General features: G+C 35.1%; 1 protein-coding gene across 1 annotated transcript in view; it reads right to left on the bottom strand.

The window, feature by feature from the left end:
• Positions 1-22,774, bottom strand: part of LOC129232457 (basic salivary proline-rich protein 2-like) — a 49,893-nt gene that overhangs the window by 22,638 nt on the left and 4,481 nt on the right. The window contains exon 2 of the mRNA XM_054866602.1: positions 20,695-21,537. Coding sequence (XP_054722577.1) covers positions 20,695-21,537 — 843 coding nt within the window. The remainder of the gene's footprint in view (positions 1-20,694; positions 21,538-22,774) is intronic.

Raw genomic sequence — 22,774 nt, 5'->3', positions numbered from 1 at the left:
ACGATAAGACAATCCAGCTTCACGAAGGCCGACGATGCTGCCCCGTTCAGACTCCGAAATTTGCTCAAATTTCGCTTTCTTTCGACGAAGAAGCATAGTAAAGATTCAGTTAATTTACTCCAGCATATAACCACCGATAATCATACACGCCTCACTACAGCCGCCTATTTATATTCGGTTCGATCCGCCGTTCAGAGGGTGCTGCTCAGCATACGCATGCGCTATCGGTCTGCAATTCTAATGATTTGCATATCATGCCCTACTTTACATTTCCTGCAATTTTCAGCTCACTCGCGTACGTCTTTTGTAGTGTTGCAATTTTCAAACAGGACTGTATCTGATTAGATGGAGGGTTTTTTTTTCCTTTTTTCACATGAATGAGAATACTTTGTATTGGTTCTTGATACTGATGTTTTCCGAAGATCAAGAGAAAGATGAAGGACTTTTGCTATTAGTAGTTTCATTGAAAATCTGAATGGCAAGAATGTCTGATTAGTTGGAGGGTATTGGTGGATATGGTATCTCAATTTTCGGTTTTCTTTTTAATTCATTTGAATTAAATGATAATCCCTCCGCCTCAAGCTAGTTGCCAAAATATAGTAAACTTGAGCTTTACCGTACAATTAATAAAACAGTTACCTTTATTCTCTGCTCATTAACTTTCAAAATAAATGCGTTTTTTTTTTAAATAAAGGCTGGAAAATGAAATACATTTTAAATCTTATTAATCGCGAAGATAATAGCTTTACCGTGAAAGTAATAAACCAGTTACCTTTATTTTTTCCCATTGACATTAAAAATAAATGCGGTTTTTTTTTTTCTTCGAACTAGGGAGAACTGCGTCCGGGGAGTTTGAAACAATATTTTTATTCTCTAAAAAATTGCAAAAAAAAACAATAGCAATAATGAACGAGTTTTAAGGCAACGGACTTCGGTTAAACCATGTTCTGGTTTTAGGTGTTCCGGATAATTAAGGTAGCACAGTTTTAATTTTTTTTTTTTTTTTTTGATAGACTGATATTATGTGTAAAAAGTAAAGAAAAGCTTACTCTATTCAAAACACTTTGCTTTTAAATGTCTTTATACGTTAAAGCAGTAGCTCCCTGATATTGTTTTCTAAAATATATCTTGATATTGTTTGGTTTAAAAACAACACACACAAACTTTTTCAATTAGGAGAATGGGGGGGGGGGGGGCAAAGTAAAATAGTTCAGATAACTGAGCTTTTTCCAAATGAACAAATTGGAAATTTGTTTTGAAAATTACAGTACATAAAGAAAGAACATTGTATTTTATAAAAAAAACTTGATTTAATTCGATTTAAAAGTTACTTTTAAATCGTTTTTGTTTACATGGGAGTCGCAAAAATGGAATGAAAATTACTAAATGAAGAATTACAAGCATAGCATATACTAACAACCTGGCTGCGAAATGCCTTTTTTTTCTCTCTCTCCTTTTTTCTCCTTTTCATTTCTTTTTTCCGATGTCATAAAAACGTTTGAACCTGTGAAGTAATATGGTGCAAACCGCAAATTCTTACAACAATTTGTTGGTTTTCTATGAATTTTTGAAATGTGTCAAGGACTTTTCGGACACCCTGTATATCGACGCCTCAGAGCAACAGTAAGATATTGTAACGGATCCGGCGAGACTTCCACCTTTCTTGAAAGGACGACACAGTTCTTGATAAAAACACGGGAGCTTTATTTACACTATGTACAGGAGAAATCGTTAACAACTGCTAAATTAATCATCAGCAATTAAGCAAATGTCACTCAACACCGTAAACTCAACGGTTACTTCCAAATACGAAAAGAACATAGCGAAATGCCTCGCAATAAACAGAGCTAATACACTCTCAGTACGAATTCTCAATCGAAACTCAACTTTTTATCACGCGGGACGCTTTTATAAACATCGAAAGAAATCTCTCAAATGTTCCACAAGATTCCAAACGCTTCTCGAAATGCGTAGACCGTTATCAAATTTTATCAATGAACAAAAAAGAAATAGGGGGGATCGTATACTTCAGCCGAATGTATAGGGGCTGTATATTCATTACGGGAAACTATTTACAGGTTACGTTACTACAATAATTACTATTTACAGAATTTGTAACAATACTTATCCCAGAAATAACACTAAGATATCTTACTGTTGCTCTGAGGCGACGATATGAGGATGGAAAAATTGTTTCGAAAATGAAAAGCCTCTTTAGCTAGCAGATTATACCTTCTGTTCATTGCCTTTTGTAGTATCGTGTTCATCAGAATTTCGCTCATGTCCTCTAAGACCCCTATATATACGAGCCGACGCATCAGCTTAAGATTAGCCATTTTGGATCGGAGCGCGTGTTTGAGTGGTTGTCTTTCTGGCGAGTTATCACGTTTGGTGATTGTTTACTGTGAGCGACTATTAGAGGCACGCATGAATTGTTTATTAAATAAAATATTATTTTCGGCAAATTTGGCGAAATCCGAAATTTTGCTGCAGTAATCCTAACAGTGCAACAATGAAAAATCCGATCCAAAAAGACTAAACTTAAGTGATGCGTCGGCCTATCTATATAGCGGTTCTAGATCATGCTAAGGCCCCTATATATACGAGCCGACGCATCAGCTTAAAATTAGCCTTTTTGGATCGGAGCGCGTGTTTGAGTGGTTGTCTTTTCTGGCGAGTTATCGCGTTTGGTGAATGTTCATTGTTAGCAATGATTAGCGCCACGTGAATAAAATATTTTTGGCAAATTTGGCGAAACCTGAAACTTTGCTGTGGTAACATTATCAGTGCAACAATGAAAAATCCGATCCAAAATGGCTAAACTTAAGCTAATGCATCGGCCTATCTATATGGCGGCTCTAGATCCTGCCGTAGTGACATTGTTGGTGACGTCAACGTTACTCAATCATTCGCTATTGTATATTAGAGCCGCTATATAGATAGGCCGCATCAGCTTAAGTTTAGCCATTTTGGATCGGATTTTTCATTGTTGCACTGTTTGGGTTACCACAGCAAAGTTTCGGATTTCACCAAATCTGCCGAAAATAATACTTTGTTTAATCAAGGCTTCACTCGATGCGCGTCTTATCAGGCTCAGTCATTTCTCAAAAGATCAAAGGCGCGGACTTGCCCGCAAGAGTGCGCTGTATTATAACCGGGCGATCCTTTGTTTACATTAGTTAACGTATTATGCGTATTATTTCTGCTGCGAAACGGAACGTATTTTCTATTTTTAACGTAAAATTTCATTGACATGGTTAACCAATGAGTGGTACAGGGCGAATTGATGCCGGAACGGCGTATCAGTTCTGTTTTTCAGGGGATTTTTTTTTTTTTTTCGTTTCAAGTAAAACTGGTCCCAACTTAGAATTCAACTATTTCTCATTGGCGTTCACTTCTGGGAAAATGCATCCCTGAAGCACAAGGGACTCCAAAGCATTGTGGGCCTTGGACCTCACTTTTAGTAAATCAGGCCCAGGGATTACGTATAAAGTTTTTGGGACATTTAATGTGACTTGATATCGAGAAGGTTTCAAACATTACTATTTCTCTAATTAAAAAAAAAAGGTCTAAGAAGGAAACTTTGCTGTTTATAAATTATGTAGTATTTTACTGCATATTTAAAGAAGGTATTTAATGGCTCAATCGTCTAGATTTCGACAAAAATTTTTTACTCTCACCTCGGTAAGACTGCAATACATATTTTCTCTTTTGATATTATTTCGTTATAGGTACGTCGCTTGGCTTGGTGAGTTTTCTCTTTACCTTGACGAAATACGGATGTCTAAATATATTAGACCATCGAAAGCATTTAAAGTTTTATTACATGTATAGTTTATTACCAATATATTTATTAAAAGTTTCAATAATCCTCCCAGTAAATGAAAACACCCAGGAAACTGCATTAAAAGTTTCAGTGAAATATTTTTAAAAAATCCGCTGAACAACCTATATTTGACAACAATAAAAGCTTCATTTTAATGAAACCAAAAACCCAAATACGGGGGCAACAAATAAAATGAAAGATAATCGACAAGATTTGAAAAACATCGTCATGCACACATATGTAATCTTTTGGCGTCACAAAATTTGACAGCATTATGTTTCTTGCCGTTTAATATTCACAATCAATGGAGAATTATCTCCTCGCGGAACATGAGAAGTTGGCGAAACAAATTTCTATTGCTAATATTACTGCCGCCAAATGTTTGTTCTTCTGATATTTTGATTGAACTTTTATTATTTTTAAATTAATTGATACATTTATTTGGCGAATTATTTTACACTTTAATTGATCTTTGGCTGAATACAGTAACGTGGTAGCTTCCTAATACTGTTTAGTTTTGATTTAGAGGACTACTTAATAGCTTAATTTAATTTTCCAATATATTTTTTTTTTCATTTTAATGTCACTTTTTATGCTACTTAAAGGCTTTTTTTTTTTCGAAATTTGATTTTTAGCAAATAATTTAAAAGTTTGTGAAACTTTTTATATTTTTTTTTTGTTGCATAATTTATTTATGTGGCGAAATTTCTCCCCTTTAAATTTCCTCACAATGCGTAAACATTGGAATACCGTTTACCTTTTTAACAGATTTGTTTTTATTTTTTAACTGTTATTATTACTTTTATTTATTTATTTTTTAACAAGCAAAAGTTTTATTCTAAAAATATTAGAAGGAATTTTTATTATTATTTTTTCAAAGGCTGGATGTAGGTTTATTAAAATCTTTAAATAAAAAGCTACCATCTTATCATTTTTTGCAATTTTTATTGGCATGTTTCTTCTGCTGAATTCATTGTTTCAATGTACTTTTAAATGATTTCAATTTCTTGTTCTTTAACATACAACGTACTCCTTAATGATATAAATTGTAATGTATAATGATCGATACTAACGACCAGTTTCATGGCAAAATTTTTATTTGATATGTTTTCTACATAATTTTCTTTAAAATAATTGCGTTTCTATGCATTTTTTGTGCACTTTATTAGTTCTTAATGTGAAAAAAATAAAGATATCAAATTGAGCTATTCACCATTTTCAGAATATGTCCTAAAAAATAACTAATTTTGAATCAAACTTTAAAGTAAGAAAAAAATTACTAAAAGCTTTTTTGAATGTTTCCATAAATAATTTATCAACTAACAAAAAATATCCGGCGTTGCCTGGGTTAGTAATAATTATGAGAAACAATCGCTACTTACATTTATTTTCTCTTTTAACTGACAAATATATTTATCAGTTGTGCTTAATGAAGCATATATGATTAATTTTTGCATAATAAAACAAAAAAAAATATTTTTCGTGATACAAATTACGGAGCTTAGTTCATATGTTTAATAGACAGTATGGTTTCGTCCATAAAGTGTTTATAATATTTTTATAATATTATGCATAATTTCATTCAAAACCAAATTTCCAATATTTGTTTTTTATTAATTGGAAGCAGAAATTGCCCCCCCCCCCAAAAAAAAACAGCAGTATTTCCAAAACATTTTATTCACATAGGTTTTTAAACAGCAAACTTCTTTTTAAGCTCGTTTGAATTGTTATCTAATGAATAAATTGCAATAAATGCTAACTCCTGTTTATATTTATTGAAGGTTTGCAGTTACATTACTCAAATAATTTTGAAAATGCTTCATTGCGAAAAGTTGGAATAGTTTATCACAAAATTTTTTCATACACCGAATTTACATTGATTTAACTAGATAAACATCTTTCTCAGCATATATTCATGTGACTTTGTTACAAAACTTAATTTTTCTTAAAAACAAAGTTTCATATTTTTTCACTTTTTACCTAAAATATCTTTACAAACACTTTTCCTCAGGAAGAAAAAATCCCCTTTTAAATTAACTAAAATACTTTTCAACTCAATTTTGAATATCTATTCTCTTTAAAAATAAACTTATCTGATGTTTATACAGTTAAAAATTGCCACAAAATCCAACAGATGTCGCTGGAGTCTGACCAGATTATTTGTTTGATTGATTGTTTTCATACTACAACTTTTATTTAAATGACTGAGCCTGATAAGACGCGTATCAAGTGAAGCCTTGGTTTAATAAACAATTCACGTGCCGCTAATAATTGCTCGCAGGAAAAATCACCAAACGCGATAACTCGCCAGAAAGACAACCACTCAATCATGCGCTCAGATCCAAAATGGCTAATCTTAGGGGCCTTATTATATGTATGAGGATGGAAAAAAGTATTTCGAAAATGAAAAGCCCCTTTTGCTAGCAAATTATACCTTCTGCTCATTGCCTTTTTCTTGTAGTATCGTGATCATCAGAATTTCGCTCATGTCCTCTAACCATATCTCAGATGTGAGCATAAATCATCCCCAACTGTTGCCAATAAAACGCCATTCCGAAGAAATCATCTCCCCACGATTCGAATCGCACTCTGGAGCAACTAATGAATCACGAACAAGGACCTGAAGTGAAGAGAGGCTCAATCGCCGTCCGTAAAAATATCCAATACACGAAATGACATTAAGAAAGATGGCTTTGCGATTGGTGAGGAGAAATTACCGTGCAGTTTAGGAGTTAAAGGGTTAACAACTCCACCATGGAATCGGGGAGCAATGAGTTGTTGGAGCTGTGTGAGGGGAATAGCAAACGATTCCGATGGAGATCGTTTCAGTTATTGATATAGAATCATTTAGATCTTGTTCTGAATGTATCTTGGATTTGAAATTTGTCTTAGGGCTCCTGGTAGTTATTTATCTTGAATAAATTATTCTTTATGTGATACTAGCGGTAAACGCACGGCTTTGCCCGTAGTTGAAAATATAAAGGTCATTTGGTTCGCCTGTATATTTACAAATAATAAATGGTGAATTTCTCGCCAATTTGCTGTTAATTTACTCGCCCATGTTAAGGTTCCATGTTATGATTATTTGGTAATTTACTCGTCCACGTTATGATAATTTGCTCGGTAAAATATTCTTAAAATTGCAATAGAAATAGAAGAAAATGGAATTTTCGAAAAATCGCTTCGAGGTACTCAAGCCTAGCAAATACTGCATTTAATTTGACAGTTCATTTATTAATGAATTCCATTTTTCGTTCATTAGCAGCAAAATATTCCATTACAGAATCGAAAAACGTGTTGGTTGAGTTGTTTTTAAAAGAACGGATGTATTTCTAACTAGTGGTTCCCACACGGCTTTGTCCGTAGTAGAAAATTAAAAGGTCTTTTGGTTCGCCTGTATGTTTACAAATAATGAATGGTGAATTCCTCGTCAATTGGCTTGCCATGTTACGGTTCCATGTTATGATAACTTGGTAATTACTCGTCCACGTTATGATAATTTGCTAGAAAAAATGTTCTTAAAATTGGAATAGAAAAAGAACAAAATCGAATTTTTGAAAAATTGTTTCGAGGTGCTCCCCCCTATGCTACGAACTGATTTTGTGCCAAATTTCATAAAAATCGGCCGGACAGTCTAGGCGCTATGCGCGTCACAGACATCCAGAGAGACAGAGATCCAGACTTTCAGCTTTATTATTAGTGAGGATGACGTCCAATATTTCAAAAGTTGAATGAGGACTCGTTATAAGCAAGTTCGATTGTATTACGTAAAACCGATTTTCTCCAATCCTATTTTTTCTTCTTCTTCTTTAGTTAGGTCATTTTTTTCACCGGGAAACGAGATCTTAAAGAAAGTTAAGAGAGCTGCTTAGTTTAACCCTCAATAAATACGATAGGACATTCCGTAAGGAAACCATAAATAAGATTAGTGTTGATGTTAAAACAGCAAACTTTGTTTTACATAGGTTGAGTTAAAGTAGGAGAGACTTAGGTATAGTTAATGCACATTTTACATTTCGATTTTTTTCTAATTTTTCTCGCTAATGTTACACACCAAAATAAAATTTCATGCAATAGGGTGACGACACAAGTAACCGACAAGCGGTCATTCCAAGCTCGTCAGCTTGCGAGATCGAGATTCGCTCACGTGATCGGTTGTGACGTAGAAATGTCGCAAAGTAGCATTTCAATCTACTCGAACTTAGCTTGTGGCTAGGTTCGAGTAGATTAGAAGACTACTTTGCGACATTTCTACGTCACAACTAATCACGTGAGCGAGAATCTCGATCTCGCAAGCTGACGAGCTTGGAATGACCGCCCAGTAACAGACAGTCGTAAGTTTGGATTTGAATAATAACAATCTTAGGCGGGTAAAACTGATGTTGCTGCGACACATGAATACGGTGCAACCATCTAGTCAGTGTTATCAGAGTGAACTTTATGAGCCAGTTGTTATTTACAAGGCAGTGGTGGAAGGTTGTGAACAGCAACCACGAGGTTTGCCGGCGTTTCATGTTCATTTGAATTTAAAAAGGATTTAGATCGAAAAATTAAGAACTTTTGCATATTTTGAAGAGAAACGGGGAATTTTGTTCATTACTCATCCTTTCTTCATTCCATCTGTTACTGGGCATCATCAGAATTGTCGGTGTCTGTTACTGGGGTTCGGACCTTTTTTCGAAATGGAGCAAATAAAAATAGAATTAACTCATTCAGAGGATCCAGAAGCAGCCAAACGTTGGATGAGATGTAGTTGCATGAAAGAAAAATAAAATTAATTAATTTGAATTTTGACATTTTGAATTCAAATTACGTTTTTCGCAATCACGAGTGTGTGAGTGTGTGTTTGTGTGTGGGAGGGAGGTATGTGTGTTTGTGTGTGTGGGGAAGGGAAGGTATGTGTAAATGTGTGTAGGCACGTGTGTTTGTGTCTGTGTGCAGGCATGAGTGTGTGGGTAGTTGTATGTATGCCTGTTTGTGTATGTATGTGTGTAAGTGTATGTATGTGTGTATGTGTATGTATGTGTGTAAGTGTATGTATGTGTGTATGTGTATGTATGTGTGTATGTGTATGTGTGTATGTATGTGTGTAGGTGTATGTATGTGTGTGTGTATGTATGTGTGTATGTGTATGTATGTGTGTAGGTGTATGTATGTGTGTGTAGGTGTATGTGTGTGCGTGTGTAGGTGTATGTATGTGTGTGCGTCTGTAGGTGTATGTATGTGTGTGCGTGTGTAGGTGTATGTATGTGTGTGCGTGTTTAGGTGTATGTATATGTGTGTGTGTGTAGGTGCGTGTATGTATGCGTGTAAGTGTAGGATATTGACACAACCCTGGAGACGGTTTTCGCTAGAGGGAGCAGCATCGTGAGGCGGCCGGCCGACGGTGGTACGGCAGAGGGAGGCGGTGGGAAAATAAAATCATAGGAACATCAAAACAGTCAAGTGAGAACAATAAGCAATCGTGATTGCTCAAAAAAATTAAAAGTCTAAATACATTAAAAGGCTCAGAAAATGGATTCAACTTGAAAGCGATGTTTTAATCATGTCTGTTACTGTTACCCTAATATTAATATTTTCCTACCAAATAATGATTAAAGCATCTTGGTGGACGGAATTTATTTCGTAGAAAAAATCTCTTGAAAAAATTTTCAAAGTGCATCACCCCAACGTTGGTCTAGCTCAGAGGTTCCCAACCGGTGGTTCGCGAACCCCCAGGGGTTCGGGAGGTGCAGGAAGGGGGTTCGCGAAAATTTCGATGCAATGGCGGATTTTTCCTAGTTTGGCAAAATATTATAAAATATTCAATTTGCACACATAGTTACTAAATTTTTTTTTTAATTTGAAAACGCGCCAGATTCTTGTATTAAGCTCAAAAAAATACAAAATAAAAAAATCTTTAAGCGGTTTTATAATCTTGGTTAAAAAGAAATTTCCTCATTTTTTTTTCGATAGACAACAAAAAGAGATATCCTTCCTTCTTTATTGCGAGGCGCCATGCAGAAACGTTGTATTAAGCTGTGGCGGGGATCACGATGACCTTAAAAAGGCGCCATCGCGTGGAGTTGATCAAACAATATACATAATATACATATGTCGAAAAAAATAAAGAATTCTCAAACAATGCATCATAGGGGTATTATTTCTAATCTGGTTGAAATATAACACGGGAATTTCCGTCGAATTCAGTCATCGAATAGCAGAAATGACAGCAAAAGGCTCCAAACTTAAAATTTATTACTGGATTTTACCCATCTGTTCGTTTTCAAAAATAGATAACATCAGCATGCTCATAGTTCTGGGGAAATAGTTGTTAACAGACGTATTTAGAGATACTTTAGAGATGCTTGAAAACAAGTGATTTTGTTTGCAATTGGTTTTGCTACGTGAACTTGCTACTCTGTTTGTGAAGTTATAATCGTGTTGGTAATTTTTATGATTTAATAACTTTCTGCTGTCATGGATCGATGGTTGAAAACTGGTAGTTTGGTTGAGCGACAAATGGACAAGCAGTCAATCGATCAACCCTCAACATCAGCAGTAACTTTCGAATCAACACAGGATATTGAAATAGATAGCTGTAATGAACTGCCGCCTCCCCCGACTAAACAGAAAAGTGAACTAGGGGAGGAAAAAAGCAAAAATATGACAGTGACTATTTACAAATGGGCTTTTATTTTACTGGAGAAGAGTCTGAACCTAGACCGCTTTGTCTTCTCTGCAACGAAGTTCTATCGAACAGCAGTTTGAAACCGTCATTTCTGAGAAGACACCTCGAAACAAAGCATCCGACACACAAGGACAAACCTATCGAATATTTTAAAAGAAAATTGGAATATAATAAAAAGTGTAGCGTCTCTACGTTCCTGTTAGAATGCAACGAAGATAGTAAAATGGCCCTTGAAGCTTCATATCGAGTCAGTTATAGAATTGCAAGATCTGGACAGCCACATACAATTGCAGAAAATTTAAATTGGACCGTGTGCTAAAGATATTGCTAAGTGTATGCTGGGAGAAAAGTCAGCAAAAAAAATTGACCTGGTTCCGCTATCAAACAACACAGTATCACGCAGAATTACTAATTTGGCAAGTAACGTGGAGAAAGAACTTGTGAATAGAATAAAAGAGAATAATTTTGCGATCCAGCTTGATGAGTCGACTGATGTAGCAAACGCTGCAATATTACTTCTCTATGTTAGGTATATTTTTAACAATACAATTAAAGAAGATGTACTATTTGCAAAACCTTTGAAAACCAACACAACTGGAGAAACAATTTTCGAACTGGTCAACAGTTACTTTGAAGAAAATGGAATAGATTGGTCTTTGTGTGTGGGTGTGTGCACGGATGGTGCAAAATCAATGACAGGAAAATTTGTTGATTTTGTGGTGCGAGTAAAGAATATCAACGAGAAAATTGAATGGACTCATTGCTGCATTCATAGACAAGCATTAGCATGTAAGCATATTCCCGCAGAATTATCCGCTACTTTGAATGATGCGGTAAAAATTAAATTTCATAAAATCACGTGCCACAAACTGCCGTCTATTTCACGCGCTTTGTGAGGAATTGAGAAGCCTTCATGTTACTTTACTTCTTCACACAGAAGTTAGATGGCTTTCCCGTGGCAAAATTTTGACACGCTTATTTGAATTGAAGTCAGAAGTCCAAGCATTTTTTGTTGATCATCCATTTCACTTGTCCACTTGCATATTCGATCCTCTTTGGATGCAAAGGCTTGCATATTTAGCTGACATCTTTTCAAAATTAAATGAATTAAATCTATCCTTGCAAGGTGCAGTTGTTAATATTTTCGTTGTATATGATGAAATTGAAGCTATGGTAAAAAAATTGAATTTCTGGATCCAATGCCTGGAAATGGGTGAGTTTTCTTGCTTCACTTCTCTTAGTAGTTTTTTATCAGAAAACTGAATGAAACTTGATGAAAGCGTTAAAAGAAATGTATGTGAACATCTGCAACATCTTGAACTATTGACGAGTATTTTCCTAATAGGCATAACGTCCCTCTCTCAAACAACTGGATACGCAATCCTTTTGAAGGAAATCCATGCTTAGAGAACACCCTGACATTACCTGAAAAGGAAATGCTCATCGAGTTATCCTGTGATAATTCATTGAAAACTACCTTTAAAGAGCTCTCGTTAATTGACTTCTGTCTCAGTGTAAGAAATGACTATACCGTTTTGTCCAAAAAAGCAATTCGAATTTTATTACCATTTTGTACAACATATCTGTGCGAGAATGGATTTTCCTCCTATACTTATCTCAAAGATAAATACCGAAGCAGATTGAATGCAGAGCCTGATTTAAGACTCAAACTGTCAGACATTGAACCAAACTTTCAGTTTCTTTGTTCCGTCAAACAGCCACAAATATCGCATTAAGGATTTTTTCCCCAATTTAAAGTATGCTTAAAAAAAAATAGTTGGTTTATAAAACTTCTTGTTTATAATTTTTCTTGTAGATGTAGTTTTAATTTTTTAAAAATGTTTGCACTTAATGATATTTTACAATTATATTTTTGTTTATTGCAATCAAATGCTGCAAAAAATGGAAAACAAACATGCTGTTTTTTTATTGTTTCTTACATGTTACAAATTTCAACATCAGGGGGTTCGCGAACTTTTTTGCCTGCTCCAAGGGGTTCGCAATGAGAAAAAGGTTGGGAACCGCTGGTCTAGCTGATACACCAAAAGAATAAGCTGTTTGCATACGCTATAAGTAACTAAATGAAGATGTTTTTGAAGGAGGTTCTCGCAAATTTTTAATCTGATTTATATAATAAACGTAAATTTGATTTACAATTTTTGAAAGAAATTACTTTGAATTTTGATATCTTGAATTCAAATCGTGTTTTTCGCAATCAAATTGCGAAAGACCGTTCTCGTTGAGTTTCTTGTTTCTACTAACGAATTTTATCGCAACCATGGTTTGAATTCAAGACGTTCTAAATTTAAATGAATGCCAGGGACGGGGTACAGACACATTCTTGTTTCTACTAATGGATTTTATCGCAACCATGGTTTGAATTCAAGACGTTCTAAATTTAAATGAATGCCAGGGACGGGGTGCAGAATATTATGTGCTGAATACTGATATTGTGTTAAGTCGAGAAGGTCCTTTACAAATAATTTGGTTCCGAGGCGCAATGCCGCCTGCATTATAAGCATAGAGAAATAAAGAATCAAAAGACGAACGTCAATCAACTGTCAAGTGAAAACAATAAGCAAATCGTGATTGCTCGCAAAACAGAAGTGTGCTTCAACCGAAATACGCTCTTTCAAATGTTTTTAACGTAAATATTAAGCTATCTCCTCAATCACGAGGGTTTTCGTTTCATTTATTTTGACTTGCAGTTTTCATTTAGTCTTTAATTTTTGCACCTAACTTGATTTTATCATTTCCTAGATCATTAGCAATTAAATTTTTATCTTCCAAATTCTGTGACATTTCAATCGACTTTGCATTCGCCTCTTTGTTTTGCACACAAACCTGCATTATGAAATGTGTGTTGCATGTAGGTATGCATGTTTTCGTATTAATATATACACACATCAGTTCCACCGTCTAGTTATTTAGAAATTTCAACATACACTCAAACCTCTTTTTATGTGGTCTTTTTTATGCGATTTTTTTTTTCGGTACGTTAAAATTTCAATAAGATTGAGATTTAACTGCCGTAATTATTTTTAAAACGAGTGCGAGGTCGTATCTTCAAGTGACGACATAGACACCCCGATGGGAAGCCACTGTGACCTCCCCAAATTTTCCTTATTTCGGAAATTTTGTCCGAGAAGTCGACAAAAATTATCCACCTGGTATTGTGATTTCATATAACTATTTCAATTTTGTATGTTTTTGGGTTATTTTCTATGTGAGACTTTTTCTTATGCGATTTCTATCCACCGCATAAAAAAACATTTTTTAACTGTGTTGCGAAAACAACTTTTTAAAGCTACTGGTGAAGTTTCGAACGATTTTTTTTATACGGTCCCTAACCGCATTAAAAGAGGTTTGGGTGTATTTTTCTGGATCTGGAGTTTAGTGTCATTTGTTCTACTTAAAATAATATCGTTCAATTATGTTTCTCATATTTTACATTACGCTTCATTAAAAAGAAAGACATTTCTTTTTTTTTTTTTTCAGATTTTCTCTTACTACTGCATCCAACATTTTTGCACTGAACTTTTCAGATTTTCTTTTGGCAAACACTAATTCGATATAATTAGCAAGAAAATTATTCCCTCACTGTTGCCACAGAAGATTAACAAAAACTATCATTAAAACTTTTCCCGGAGGTTTTGTTGCCAACATAAAAAATGATCTGTCAAGCGCAAGTATTTTTGACAAGAGCTCCCCTTGCTGATTGAAATTAACGTGAAATCTCGTAAATATTCATGACCTAATAAAGCATCTTCGAACTCTCACAAAAGAATACATTAGAACTTCATGTGAAAAAAAAAAAATGGCGGTCAAACACTGGTAGCCACTTTATAATTACGATGAGAACACTGAATACTTTCAGGAAAATCAAGTTATAAAACCGACAGGGGTTTTTACAAGAACGGTATTTACAAGACAGATTAGGGTAATTAACGATGTTGAACTTCGAAAACAAGGATTTCAACTCGAGTTCTGAGACTAATTTTCGTTTTTCGTGTGTTTTTATGCTCTGCTCTATAATAAAGACCTTCCTTAAAATAAGTATAAGATTATTCTCCATTTTTTCCCCTCTTTTTTACTTTTTGTAAGTGGATAAAAAGGATCTTTGTTAAGTTTTCTACTTGGTAATTTCTGGTTTCAAAGGATTCTAATTTTTTTAGTTAGTTTTTCAGTATTGTTTATAATATACTTTTATCTGGTGGGGTAGTCTGACCAATTAATGAGCACTGAAGTACAATTTAATTTTCATAACTTCATAATTTTGTTAAGTCTGTCGTATCTACTGCATAAGATAGAATATAAATATGTAATTGATTTTTAAAATGGGTGGGACAACTTATAGTTCTTCAGGTATTTTAAGGTGATTAAATTAAAAATGGTGCAGCAACATAGTCGATGAAAATATCTTACCAGTAGAAAAACATGACATTTTCTTATACAAGTCTGGTGTTCCTTTTTGGAAATGAACAGATGAAAGCGACTGTCCCAAATTTATCTAAGGAAAACATTTTTTCTTTTTTTTAACACAGTCTGTTCATACAATGGTCAAACTAGCCCACATGAAATTCAGGGGTTTGTAGTATAACTATTATGATCTGGTCACCTGGTGCAACTCAAGTTGCAGCAACTACCTGCATCTTTCTCCTTCCACTCACAGGTTTACCACAAGTATCGGTAGACGTCGCTGAGTATACATACCCGGTGCAACTTTCGTTGCAGCAACTACCTGCAACTTTCTCCTCCAACTCACAGGGTTTCCAAAAGTATTGGTGAACGTCACTGAGTATACATAGCTGTGGTCACTGACGTCATGCAGTCTGGAAAATTCTCATTAGATAAAACCTGCATGTAGGTGCAACTATTACATGCAATTGGTCGGCGACACCGAGCAATTTTCCGCAAAAAAAAAAATACATGGAGTTGCAGGAAAAAATTGCAGATAGTTTCATGTAATAAGATCATTACGAAAAACAAAGTGGTCCATGAATTGTGGTAAAATATCTCTTAATGATAGAGGAAAAGGTGTAAATACAGCACTTTATTTTTTATTCGGTTTTAAGTTACTTTTAATTTAAAAAATTCAAGATTTTTGTCTTCCATTAACAATTTTAACAAGTTTCCTAAATTCTGAAAAGCGAAACAATGTTTAATATCAATGATTTCATTTCGAGAGCGTCGATGGACAAAATGCTTCAAAAATGGGGTGCAAATATGGGCCCTCGGCAAAAGAGTCGCCAAAAATAGTTTAACAGGAAAAAGCTATGCAAAGTGGTAGAGAATTTGTTTATTACAGGGAAAAAAACTTAACAGAAATCGCAAACATAACTGGCTCTTTCAGTCCCAGCACAATCTGAGTACGCCCATACGTCGCACGTAACACATTTGGCCCACACCTCTCTCCGAGTGTCTTCAAAGGATTTTCCATCAAGAAAAATGCAAGCTACATCGCTTGAGAAATAATTTTTTGTTTAAAAACAGAGATGGTATACTTAAGGGCTATCTTTTAATGATTGCCTGTATTTACTCTAACTACTCCTAAGAAAGATGACCACTATCACATGCAACGTAAAAGAATGCGTGGCTAAAGTTGTGCTTCGAAAGTAATAGTTTAAAAAACTAAAAAAACACGCTTTAGTAGCAAAATGAACTAAAAACTTAAAAATAATCTTTGCATGACAAGTATATAAAGTAATTGATCAAACACTTAATTTTACTGTAATAGAAAGAAAAGCGTGGGGAGCTTCTTATCAGTTGTCTTAAATTTCTTCCACTTGTTATCCATGCAAAAATGTAAATAGGCAGCCCCCCACGTTTTTTTTTATTACAGTAAAATTAAGTGTTTGGTCAATTACTTTGTACACTTGTCATCCAAAGATTATTTTAAACTTTTTAGTTCATTTTGCTACTAAAGCGTGCTTTTTCTTTAGTTTTTTAAACTATTATTTTATATCAAATAAGATTTAGTAACTAAATATTGCTACCACTTGTACCTCTTAAATGAAATTATTGTGCGTGTGCTCGATTTTTATAATGGAATGTATCTTAGTATTCTATTGTATTATTTGCATCAGACATTTTGAATGTTTTCCGGTAAATTCATGTACAAACATTGTTACACTCCGCAGCTCTGATATGTAGGCTATAAGTAAATCTAATATTTATCCAAAGGAAATTTGGACCCACAAACATACAAGTTAAGCTAGCAAAAGCGTGTTAATTAGAATAAACTAATAACTTATCGTTAACAAATTAATTTGATTATAGAATATTGCATTGTCATCGGGTCTGAGGTTGCATTCCAAGTGTTAAAAGAATCCGATCACAAAAAGGGGGCGAAAATTGAGTTGCAAGATTGTAACTTTAATTTCGGCGTAGACGGGAGTAGAACGCACGCCCAATGATTCCCGGAGGTGGACGTCAGCGAAGACCCGCGCCTTAGACCGCTCGGCCGTGAACGCTCATAAAGTGGTGGAATGTACTAACAGTAATAAGCCACTAGCTCTTAGTCCAAAGGAGATATACTCACAAACATACAAGTGACTTTTGACTATACATACACTGTAAAAAAAAATGTATAACCTTATTCTCCGAAAACTGGGTGGCAGCTTAGCTGTCTCCATAGCAATGGAGTAACTTAACAGATAAAACTGGTGTACGCTCATACCAGTTTTATCAGTTAAGTTACTCCATTGCTATGGAGGCAGCTCGCCGACGGAGTATTATTACACAAAGTGCAAAATACTGCCACCGTATTTACGGAGTAAGGTTGCACATTTTTTTTACAGTGTAAGAACATGAAGAAAAAACGATTTCATATGACTCTTAGAAGTTTGCACTCCAAAAAAAAAACCACCAACAGGCACAATAACTTACGCTGCATCCACACTACTCGAAAAAAATTCCTGCTGCTTTCTAATGTCTTATATTAATAAATATCCTCATCTACAGTCCTTCAGTACCTCCCATAGCCACTAGGGAGGGGGGCCATATTTACACCTGTGCCATATTTACACCTTTTCCTCTGCACTGTAAAAAATTTGTGTAACCTTACTGCGTAAAAGCAGTGGCATTTAGCTGTCTCCGTATTGCAGTAGAGTAACTCAAACTGTTAAAAAAAGTGGTGTATCGTTACGCATCACTCATACCATTGCACCAGTTTTATCAGTTAAGTTACTCCCTTGGTATGGCGACGAAGTAAGGTTACACAAAGTGCGGAATGCTGCCACCGTATTTACGGAGTAAGGTCATAAATTCTTTAATGTATTATAATCGTTGATAACTCCAGAAAATGCTGTGGTGCCAGAAAAAAAAAGTGAGGACATGTTTTTGTTTATTATTTTATAGTATGCATTATAAAGGAAAATTAGAAGTTTTACGAATGCTTGAATTCCGCGTTTGATTTTACATATTTTTTTCTAATTAGTGGGAGAGTAAACCGTTTTACTTTCCCTCACCAATGGTTTAACATACAGAGAAGAAATATAGTTTTTGAATTTTCCAATATTCTTTATCGACTATTTTCGCATATTTTGAAGCATAGACAGCTATAGTGTATTACTACTGCCTTTACTGAAATTGATCTCTGACTAAATAGATTAATTTAATCATTGAAACTTCATGTCATTTCGCTAACCCTATTACATGGCTTTAATTTACGGTTTAAAGAAATACTCCCAAACGTGTCTTTATGCGGTCTTTTTTATGCGTTTTTAAAATTTAATTTAATATTTATTTATTTATTTATTGTGCGGTATGTTAAAATTTCAATCAAATTGCGATTTAATAGACGAAATTATTTTCAAAACGAGTGCGAAGTAGTATCTTCAACTGACGACATAGGCACCCCCGATGGTAAGTCACTGTGACCTCCCAAAAATTTCCCTATGCAGGAAATTTTGTCCGACTACTCAACAAAATTACCACCATTTGGTTTATTTTGATTTCGTTTAAAGATTATTTTGTACGTTTTTGGGCTATTTTCTATGTGAGAAAAATTATTTTATTTCCCTATCCACATCATAAAAAAGAAAAAAAAATTTGAATTTTGACATCTTGAACTCGAATTATGTTTTTCGCAATCACGTGTGTGTGTATGTAGGCGTGTGGGGGGGGGGGTATGTTTGTTTGTGTGGTAGGGGTATGGGTGTGTAGGCATGTGTGTTTGTGTCTGTGTGCTGGCATAAGTGTGTGGGTAGTTGTGTGTATGAATGTGTGTGGGGGGATATGTGTATGTGTGTAGGCATATGTGTTTGTGTCTGTGTGCAGGCATGAATGTGTGGGTAGTTGTGTGTATGTGTGTGTGTAGTTGCGTATGTGTTTGTGTGTGTGTGTTTGTGTGTGTGTGTAGTTGTGTATGTATGCGCGTGTGTGTAGGGTATGGATGCAACCTGGAGACGAATTTCGCTAGAGGAGCAGCATCGTGAGGAGCTGGTCGACGGTGATGGTGCGGAGGGTGGCGGTGGGAAAAGTAAAAGATAGGACCCCAAAAACAGTCAAATTAAAGCAATAAGCAATCGTGATTGCTCAAAAAAATTGTGTTGCGAAAACAACTTTTTTTTAATGCGGTCCCTAAAAACAGATTTGGGTGGAAATGTAAGCAAAAATATTTAAGTCCGGCTTCTCTCCATTAATGAATTTACAAAAAAAAAAAAGAAAATGCATAAAAAAACTTACATGATATCACAGTTTTGTGTAAAAAGCAGAATGAAGCTTTACGGAACAATAGAACCTCCACTGAAAGAAAATTTGTGAGAAAATCTCGTTTAATACATTTGACGACGACTGTTTACCGAAATACTAAAACATCATTATACTTTCAAGAATATTAGTTCCTAAGTTACTCTTAACGTCCCCCAAAGCTGTCCGTAGAATTTTATCTGCATGAGAACCGGTAACCATCGATCACTTCTCGGAATAAAATCGCCATTTTTCAGACGAACTCGAAAAGAATTTCATTTCTTTAAAAGCTAAACCGCGTTACTTAAACGTCCCTCCCGAATGCCGGGACCATCTATTATTCCGGCTATCTCCTTAAATATGAGAAGTATATAAATATAATGATGTAAAACGCCTTCTTAGATTTCGGTAAATGATACGGAGATGATTTATAAGGAATTTTTGAAATCGCCGGTTTGAGGAGGAAGAATTTATCGCGATTTATCAAAAGGAGAGAGAGGTCGGATCTTTTTTATTTTTCTACTGCTTCGGAATCAGTCTTGGAGTTTTGCGAAGCAGTTTGAATTGAAATTGAGTTCTTGAATTTGGGAATGGAACCAATATACGAGTTAATGGAAACATAGATTGCTTCTTGGTTGTCAAAGGCTTTAATCAGGTTAATCCAATTTGAAAGCAGTGGCATACCTAGCATTGGTGACGCTCGGGGCGGTGATTTGTGGTGTCACCCCCCCCCCCTAAAAACGTTAAAAACAGTTATTAAAACCAATATGAACATGAAATTCATACAATATTCAGAAACAAAACCACTTGTGTTATAACGAAACTTAATTGTACAAAAGACAAATAAAAATTATGAATGCTTTCTATGTACTTTGCCCTAGACGCGTATGTACAGGTCGTCGAGAGGTCAAAAAGTAAGGGGTTGGGGTGCATAAAATTGATGGTCCCTTAATTATTTCAAACGCATCTCAAACACAGGGAAAGATTTTTTTTTTTTTTTTTGTAAAGAAAAAGTCTCTACTAGATCTATAAGTATTGATAAATGGACCTAAACCTGAGGACAGAATAAGTTTTATTTATCAATATTTAAATGATCCAATACTGATACTCCATGATATGGGGTGCTAAAGGGGAGGTCCAGGGATTTTCCCCCAGAAAATTTTGAAATTTGTAGCCTCAAAAATGCATTTTAGCTTTATATTTTTCAGAAACTTGCAATTCCAGTTTGGATGTTACCCCCAGACGGGTATCCATGGTTGTTGGTACTGATACTTTTTTTCTGTATTGACAGTCAAATATGACTAGGGGAAATTTCCACTAAATGGTCATTTACTGCCAGTTCAATCCTAGAAGCACAAAATTGATGAAAACAGTCATTACTACGAAGTTTTGAAACATTCTTTTATTTTATGTCGTACTTGCGATACACACATTTAAATCACAGATTCTTTTTCAATTTTTGGTATATGTAATAAAGTCAGTTTTAATTTCTTTCTCTATGAGAAGCGCCGATATTATAATTTAAAAGAGAAGTATCGATAGGAGCTAATCTTCTTTCGCCAATTTCATTGTTGGGATTGTCATAGTCCGGTGACTCATCGTAACTCGGAGGAGGAGCTGGTCTCACAGGACGTTGAGGTCTTGGTCTTTGGGGCTGTTGGTCATAGCTCTGTGGCCTCGGTCTCGAAGAATAAGATGCAGGAGGGGGAGAGTACTGTGCTGGTGGAGGTCTGTATGCTGCCTGTGGTCGTGGAGGAGGTCTGTAGGTTTGCTGTGGCTGTGGAGGAGGCTGGTACTCTTCCTGAGGAGGTGAAGAATAGGATGGTTGAGGCGGGGCATAGGACTGTTGAGGCGGGGCATAAGATTGTTGGGGCGGGGCATAAGCTCGCTGGGGCGGAGTTTGAACTGCTGCCCGAGCTGGTTTGACTGGAGCAACTTTCGGGGCTCCTGCAGGTCCTAAATCACCTTCAGCTTTGAAGCCATCTTTGCCAGCGGTGTAGCGGACAATCCTTTGCCTTCCGGTTTCATCCACGTAGCCATAAGCACCCTGCACTGTCCCATCGGGCAGTCTGGTCTCTTCACGGAAGCTCTGCCCGTCGTTGGCTTTGCCGGTGTCGTAACCAAACTTGTAGTCTCCGGCCAGTTCAAGGCCGATGTTGACGTAATGGACGTCAGCCGGCCTGTAAATTAAGTTCTGTGGGCTTCTGTCTGAGGCGTAGGATTGAGATCTGGATGCTTGAGGAGGCGGAGCATATTCCTCAGGAGGAGGCCCTTGACGAGGAGGTGGTTGGGGTGCTCTTTCGCGAGGATACTGACAGGAGGCAATTGCCACAGTGGCCAGTAGGAGTCCCTAGAAATAGAATTTTAAATTTACATCTTTGAATACTCAGAAAAATCATTTAGTAACATCTTCATACTTATTTGGTTGGTTACAGAAAGTATATGTATCTATAAAGAATTATATTCTCATTGTACAATTTTTCTGATCTTTTCAAATAACGGGTATTTTAAAGAAGTAAAAGTTGAATTGTTAAGTTATTTAGTTTATTCTTATGCGGAGTAAGGAGTCATTATGTAAGAGTTACATTTAAAAGTTGATGCTTAGCATAAAGTGGACAATAATTTATTAAATTATAAATATAAAACGACTATGATGGGTGGTATCAAATGCGCATAATAAATAGACAACTACTTTAACTACTAAAAAAATAACATGTAAGTGCTGAAGAGAAACTAAAAAAATCGCACAAGTATTCTAATTACTAGATTTAGTGAAAGTATAAGATAAATTTAAATGCTCAGTTTGTGTTGAGGGTCGGGAAAAACAATCAATAATGAATGAAAAAAATCGAAGTTATCGACGATTAATGTCAAATTAAAAATTTAACAAGATCCAAAATGAAGTCAGTAGGAAAATTTTTAAATAAATTAAAAAACAATTAAAAAGCAATTGGTGTTCAATTCTGTTAACAAAATACGAAGAAAAAAGTAAAGTAATGAGAAAATTTGAGGAACAATACCTCACTCAATTTTAAAGCGAAGTACAGTGACTAAATGAATAATAGTAATGGAAAAAAAACGTTGATGAAAGAAAGCCATTGAAAAACTTTTTGCTATCAAATGAAAGGTGTTAAAAATGTTATTTAATGAATGATACACAGAGAATTTATGAATGCATTGAACAAAGAGTACATACTGAGATCATTAATAAATGACGAATTTAAAATTTTAAAAAAGTGCATAATTTTAAAAAACACACAAAGCAAATTTCAAAAAATAAGCTATAGATTTTTTTAACTCAATGTAAACAACAGAAAATGTGTAAAAAAACATTTTCTTTTTCTACAATGCAAGAAACTAATGTTAGTATTGAAATTATACAATGTGTTCCGTTTTAACCTGCAAGACCTTTATTTTCGCAACCGTTAGTCCTAGATGTATACTTCCAGTTGCAAAAATGTTCAAAGTCAGATAAAGAGTTAGATTATTGAAAGTTTGAAGTAAAAATAAAAAGAGGTCAAAAAATACAAAATTTAACTTTTTATACGGGCCCCCGGTCCCCTAACTTAAATTTAGGGAAATAATCT

The sequence above is a fragment of the Uloborus diversus genome, unplaced genomic scaffold (assembly GCF_026930045.1).
Source record: "Uloborus diversus isolate 005 unplaced genomic scaffold, Udiv.v.3.1 scaffold_12, whole genome shotgun sequence".
Classification (NCBI taxonomy): domain Eukaryota; kingdom Metazoa; phylum Arthropoda; class Arachnida; order Araneae; family Uloboridae; genus Uloborus; species Uloborus diversus.
This window is presented reverse-complemented; position numbering and strand designations above follow the sequence as displayed.